This window comes from Maylandia zebra, linkage group LG19, assembly GCF_041146795.1.
Source record: "Maylandia zebra isolate NMK-2024a linkage group LG19, Mzebra_GT3a, whole genome shotgun sequence".
NCBI lineage: Eukaryota > Metazoa > Chordata > Actinopteri > Cichliformes > Cichlidae > Maylandia > Maylandia zebra.
Genome location: NC_135185.1, coordinates 18,509,548 through 18,516,510, shown reverse-complemented (window position 1 = coordinate 18,516,510; position 6,963 = coordinate 18,509,548). Strand labels below are relative to the sequence as shown.

Here is a 6,963-nt window from a genome sequence, read left to right as displayed (position 1 = left end):
TGAGTCATATGTGAAATGCTTTATATTACAGACGGAGCACAATTAAACGTTATACACAAAAACAGATCTAGCTTCATATTTAAAAACTAGTTCTTGTAAGCCCTAAACTGCTGACTGACATCATAGCTTTGATGTTAACGTTTTTGATGTTAAATAACATGAGATTGCTCATTTCATACAACAAAATGAAATATGTGCTTTCTTCAGCGTGAATAAGAAATATAATCCTTCCAAACTGAAACTTACAATGATTGGAACAGTTCCTTAAGGGTGCTCTATTTTTAAAGAAAGCCAATCACAATATCACAAGACTATATTTATCAGTGATACTTATATTTAGAAGTTTCTGAGCACAAACAAGAAAGAGAAGTGTTTTGGGGCATTTTAGAGAGGGGTCAAATGCATCATCCACCTGCAAGCTCTGTTCTGTTCTGTGCAGCTGAGTTCTTAATCAGCGTGTGGATACGCCCGTCTGGAATATGACCTTTGACCCCTGAGCCCTGGCCTCCTGACAGGCAACCCCTTGACCTTGCAGTCAAGCAGCTGGGCAGGTTCTGCACAGGCACACAAGGGCACAAATGGTGAGCGGTGTGCGCCGTCATCCCCCCACCGTTAATGTTTCGCTATCACCGAAGCTAATGGCTCGCTCTCTAAATTACCTGTAATGGTGGTTTTGGTCTGTTTCTAAGCGTTTCAGTGCGCACAAAGGAGGATAAAAATGCGCAAATTTACTCATCACTACTAAAACATGTGGGAAATATTAGATGGTGGCTAATTGTATTGGACAACTACTTCTTGGACTGATTTCTTCCACACATGATGCTTGTAAATAGACAGCGAGGAAAAAGGTTGAGTCATTAGATGATTACTGAAATTGTTTTAGAATGCATTCCTATCGACTGAATTATCAGCTTTGCTGTAAAACCATCACTTGAGAAATGTCGGTAATTCAAGTTGATGTCTTTAACTCCAAGTCCAGAATCAAAAGATTCTATCTATGCACTTTCTGAACTGCTTATCCTGAATTAGATAAGTGATTTAAAAAAAAAAAAAAGATTGTCACTCAATTAGTGTTTAAAGAATTTAAAAAAATACTCACTCCTTTAAGAAAGTTAGATAACACAAAGTTGTAAAACTCCTAAACATTATTCCGCTCCTATTCTGCCCACGTCACTTTCAAAAATCCAAATTCCAGCTTTCACCTATGAAACCCCTCCGGCAACCTGCCTACCCTTCACCCCACTTTCAACAAAGGAGAAAGAACACACACACTAACACACACACGCACATACATCCCTAAGCAGCTGCGTCATTATAAAACTCTTTTGAACTTCACACTGGAAGTCAAATGCCACATGTGTCAGTACAAGACAGATGTACTGCAGCTGCCTCTTGGCTCCAATTTCATCTGTGATACCAGCCCTCTCCACCGCCTGTCTCCCCCTTACCCATTTCCAAACCACTACCACCCCTTCCTTCACCAGCAACCTCACCACAAGCCCTCTTCCTCCCATCATGCACTGATAAAATCACCAGCACCTTTGAAGTATCATCACTAAATCAGGGCATCTCACAGCGCACACAAATAATTGTGCATAATAGGTTTCCACATTCAAACATGGGGACAATTAATTATAGTCCTTTTTTAACATGGACAGGAAATTCCGCTACAAATTTCCCGTGGGATCTTTTATTTATTTCAACCATTAAAAACACAAAAACTACACAAGTCTGCAGAGAAATTCAGTAAAAACATTATCTTTATTAAAATATTTCAGTTCATGAAATTCAGTTGGCTTGCTTGATGCCGTATCATAAGTAAAAACTTGTTGTGCAGACACTGGATTCAATTTGTCAAACTCCAACCTGCAGTGAACAATCTTCACCATTTGGGGTCAATATTGAACTCCTTCGCCCTCCTTTCAGAAAATTTGTCTTCTGTTAACAGCTCTAAATGCTTTCAACTGCCCAGAAAAGTATAGTTTAAGGAGATGTAATATGGAGAGTTTCCATATTTCTTTAGAATCATTATCAAGCTTTTTAAAATACCACTGTTTATATTGTAGTAATATTAAAGTGAGTCTAATCAGTTGGATACTTAGTGTCACTCAGTACCTCTACAGTTTCCTCAACATGATTCTGTAAGAGATATAACGTGGTTCAAGTTTTCAAGTGTCTTGTTGCTGAATTCAGTCCTCTCTGTCCATACAACAGTGAGATGTTAAATTCTTCCATATGTGGGGCAACTAGATAGCTGCTTTAAATTTATGACACACTTAAGGTAGGAAACAGCATGAAGTATCCCAAAGAGTGATACAACCCAGGTGGAAGCTACTACTGCGTTGTAGCTCATAAACTTTATGAACATTTTCTGAGCTTTGCACTTGACTGATTCATTTTGAGATTAAAAGAAAAAAGCCTTTAGCCTCTTTTGTTTTGCTTGTGTCTACTTTGACACAAGTTTGAAAATGTCAATGATTCTGAGCAGCACCCAAATCCACATGAATCATTTTTATTCAAAAATAACACATTTCAGTGTTTTCTTTTCCATGGATCTAATTTCCTTTGCTATGAATAAGAAACATTATCAAAACACATTTGAATGGTGAAGTGCAAAAACAAGTGAAACAAAAAAAAGCTGTCTTTTCTCTACCAAACTGACATGCTACAAGACTCCTTCACTACATTTTTCCCATCATGATTTGTAGTGATTACTAGCCTTTTGGGCTGTTTTAGATCTTGCATGTGATTTGCAGCTCTGCAGCGTCTGGAAGCACTTCAGCAGACACACATAAGCTCACTGTGTTCAAACCTGGATTGAAACAGGCACTCAGGAGAGACTGCACAGCCCTCAAAGAAAGGCTGGTTTCTTTTCTGGTTTCTTGGCATAACTATCCAATTCAAATTAGATGCAACTGGACTTGTGATTGTAGTATATTAAGCACCAGATACTGTATAAGTATGGTCCTGACTGTGCGTAGTGATGACGACGGGAATCTTAAAACACAAACTGAAATAGTAAACTAACCTCACCATAGTTAAAATAAACAGTCCTCAGAGCTGACAACGTGCAGTCTCGCCTAAGCATTTCCATGTTGTGAATTAGCTACTGTAACAGCCTAATGTTTGACATGATATAAACAGAGAGAAAAGTATATCTTTTTTTACAAGAAGCCAGAATGACAGTGAAGTAAGTGAACAATCATACACCCCCACAGTGACATTTAGTAAAACAAAGCTTATTGTACATATTTACAAAAGGAGCTTTTTTTTGTCTCATAATTGTGAGCCATTGCAGGGACTATTGGGGAATACAACTCATACAAAGTATTTAAACCACAACAGCAAAGGCACGATTCTCCGATTGTTCCCAAATGTGAGGATCACATTTTTATTTTTTACACTGCAAAACTAAAAGGAATTTTTTCCCCCTTCACTGCTCATAAAATGTTAGCATTTATCAGACACCCGGGGCAGTATTTTTCAAAAGACTTACTTCAGTGTCTTACATAAAGTGGAAAAGCTCCACTATGAGTAGTTTTAAGTGTTTGAGACAACAAGACTGACATCAGCTGTTTGAGGTCAGACAGTAATTGTGTTTACATACACAATACATAGTCTGACATTACTGGGAAGGCTCCAGTATTTACTGTATGAACTGCCACGCCATATCTTGTGAGGTAAACGTGAATATGATCGATGAAATGGGCTGAGATTAACAAGATATTGAACCATGTGAACTTCTTACTCTATTTACTGGTTAGATTAGTCAACTGTGGAGTTGTTTTTCTCTGATACTAATAATATTTAAAACATCTTTATTGGAATGTAATCTATTTAGAAAACTAAAATCTCCACAAGAGAGTCAAAGATTTGTTCAGTTTGGATCAGTAAACACTAGAAGGCAGAATTAAAGAAAGATCATTACATGATTGATTTTGTAAAGAACGGATACTAACATTATAATAGTGTAGTTTAACAAAACCTGCACAATTACTTTTAACACTATATAAACTTATACACAAAAGAATGGGATGCATGTATTATAAATGAGTGGCCTCCACTGTGGTAAGGACACATTTAAATTGAAGATGCATTAGTGAATGCGTCCCATTTGTTTATGTAAGCACCAATGCAATGGATTCTGATCACATAGTGTCAGACTTGGAACTTAAACAACAATTTGCCAGCTCCTCATTAGTGTAAACTTGAGATCTATGTTACTTTATACAAATCAGAGGTGCCTGGTGCAATAGCAACTCTGGAGGCTTGGGAAAATTTAACCAAATCGGTAACACATGAAGACAGATTTTGTTTCAGAGCTCAAACTTTGTTTTTTTTCCGGGAAAATATTTTGCGGCTCTTTTTGCAAACAGTGTGTTTGTTTTGGTATGAAATCATTTGTACAATTCTACTTGGTTTCAGAAGAGCATCTATCAAATTATCTGTCATTACAAGGTCTAGTAGCTCGCCCATCTAACATAAAGCTTCTCAATAACCCAGCTCTAAAAACACCTGTGTGGACATTTATGCTAAAATGCAACCCACAACTTTATACGGCTGTATTTTAGAGTTGTTTGTCTCTGTGTGGTTACATGCGTGTGGTTGCATTCCTGAATTCTTTCATTACTTCATATTTAATACTGTTTGTTCGTATTCCAACCTTTGTGTAAACATGTTGAAATGTCTTCCACTGGGTGCAACAGTGTAAAGTTCCATGAACATCCTGTGTGAAATCTTTTACTAGCAGCTGTTTTGCATGTTTAATTTGTCAGAATCTTTTACTATTTGTTCTATTATTATATTTGTTTTTTACAAACCCATTTCCAAAAAAAATTCAGAACACTGTGTAAAATGTAAATTAAAAAAAATGATTCCACTGATTTGCAAATATCATAAACCCATATTTTATTTAAAATAGAACACTGAAAACATATCACATGTTTAAACTGAGACATCTCATGAAAATATTCTTTCAAAAGTAAGTGGTACCAAAAAGCCAGCTTGTGGAAAATTTCACAACTAATCAGGTATTCTTGGAGTTTCTCAGAAGTAAAGATAGACAGAGATCCACCAACCTGCAAAAATGCGCATCTCCAAATTGTGGAACAATATTAGAATAATGTTCCTTTTAAAAGCGATTGAGTGTAAAGAGTTTAAATGTCATATCATCTACAGTAGATAATATGATCTTGTGATAATATCACAAGTTTCACAAAATCTGGAGAAATCTCTGTGTGCAAAGAATAAGACTAAAATCACTATTGTATGTCCGTGATAGCTGGGACCTCAACTGGCACTGCATTAAAAACAGGCATTATTTTCTTAAATGCATGTTAAAGCTCTATCATGCAAAGAAGTAGTTATATGTGAACATGATGCAGAAACACCATAATCTTCTCTGGGCCAAAGGTTATTTAAATTGGACTAAGGCAAAGTGGAAAGCTGTTCTATGGTCAGATGAGTCCAAATTTCAAATTCTGTTTGGAGAGCAAGCGCTTAACATTCTCCTAACTAAAGAGGGAAGAGAGCATCCGCCTTAATAGTGCTCAGTTCAAAAGCCTGCATCTCTGATGGTATAGGGGTACATTAGTACCCATGGAACTGGCAGCTTGCACCTCTGGAAAGGCATCATTAGTGTTCAAAGGTAGATGATATCTTGTTCAGGGAAAATCGTGCACATTTTGGCAAAACGATGCTTAACTGCATGATGAATCTTTTATAACAGCATGGCTTCATAGTATAAGAGTCTGGGTGCTGAACTGGCCTGCCTGCAGTCCAGACCTTCCACTAACTGAAAACATTTAGTTAATGGAACAGAATTCATCTCCCAAAAGTCAGACAACTGGATTGGAACAGAGGATTCTACACAGTGGTAAATATGGCTTTGTCTCAATTAATGTGAGATACGTTGCTACCAATAAATTTCAAATGAGCTTTTTCCCAGAAAATGGTACATTTTCATTTGTAAATAAAATATGGGATTATGAGATTTGCAAATCTTTGCATGCTGTTTGTATTTACATTTTACACAGCATCCCAACTTTTTGGGATTTGTTGTTGTAAATTCTCTTTTTTTGATACTACAGAATGTGAAAATAAATTATGAATAGTGAAGAAGAGTGTTTTTGCAATGTTTTGGGGTTGTAGAAAAAGTAATTGGGTAAAAAAAAAAGTGACATCCACTTAGCTACCACTGTCCGACACCGGTGCGTGCATGACACTTGACAAAAACCAGATATCCAAAATGTTAATGTATCGAGAAGGTTTTGTGCAGGATTCACGCAGCTAATTCTGTGCTGATGATCCATAGACTCAACTCACAGTTTAATTCCGATACATGCCACTCACATAATTGTTGCTTCTTCACATAGAACATTACACATTTGTTTTAGTTGTTCTAGACTGACTTGTAGAGTGCGTTTTAAATAAGCACCATTCTTTTTTTTGTATGTGACTCACAGCAAGATCCTCTTTTATAGGTTTCCACTGACCTGTGTGCTGCTTTTTGTAACAAAGGGCCTGTAATTTTAATTCACATGGCAAAAAAATGTGTATTAGTACCGCGTGAGGACACACAGAAGGAATCAAAACATCAGACTTAACACACAGAGAATTGTGGTAATATACACATACTTGCTCTTCCAGTGGTGAGCCTGTCATCTTTGCAAATATATTCTCATTCTTACCTAGATATTTTTCAGTCACTTCAAGACAGGAAAAAAACATAAAAACAAATAAAATGTCAAACATAGGGAGAAGAAAGTGCAAATATTTTGGTGCCACTTTGTTTTTCTTTTCCATTTTTTTTCTGTTCATTTACAAAACTCAGGAACTTCTTAATTTTTCTGCTCCATCTGTCTCTGTCCTGTCAGCAAGCGCGCAGATGCCTTCCCTCTGTGCCCTCTGCTCTCATCTCAGCTTCTTGATCCTTCTCTTCTCACACCAGACGTCCTACTGGAA

General features: G+C 36.9%; 2 protein-coding genes across 14 annotated transcripts in view; one reads left to right on the top strand and one right to left on the bottom strand.

The window, feature by feature from the left end:
- Nucleotides 1–6,963, top strand: part of ccdc177 (coiled-coil domain containing 177) — a 173,403-nt gene that overhangs the window by 94,717 nt on the left and 71,723 nt on the right. The gene's annotated exons all lie outside the window — the stretch shown is intronic.
- The window catches only part of smoc1 (SPARC related modular calcium binding 1), a 61,681-nt gene continuing 56,460 nt past the window's right edge, over nt 1,743–6,963 (bottom strand). For 8 of the 10 annotated variants that reach the window (XM_004539984.5, XM_004539982.5, XM_076877660.1 and 5 more), the window contains one exon: nt 1,743–6,957. In XM_004539984.5, the coding sequence (XP_004540041.1) occupies nt 6,941–6,957 (17 nt within the window). In that variant the 3' untranslated portion in view covers nt 1,743–6,940. The remainder of the gene's footprint in view (nt 6,958–6,963) is intronic. The other 2 variants (XM_012922089.5, XM_004539983.5) reach the window with 1 other exon arrangement.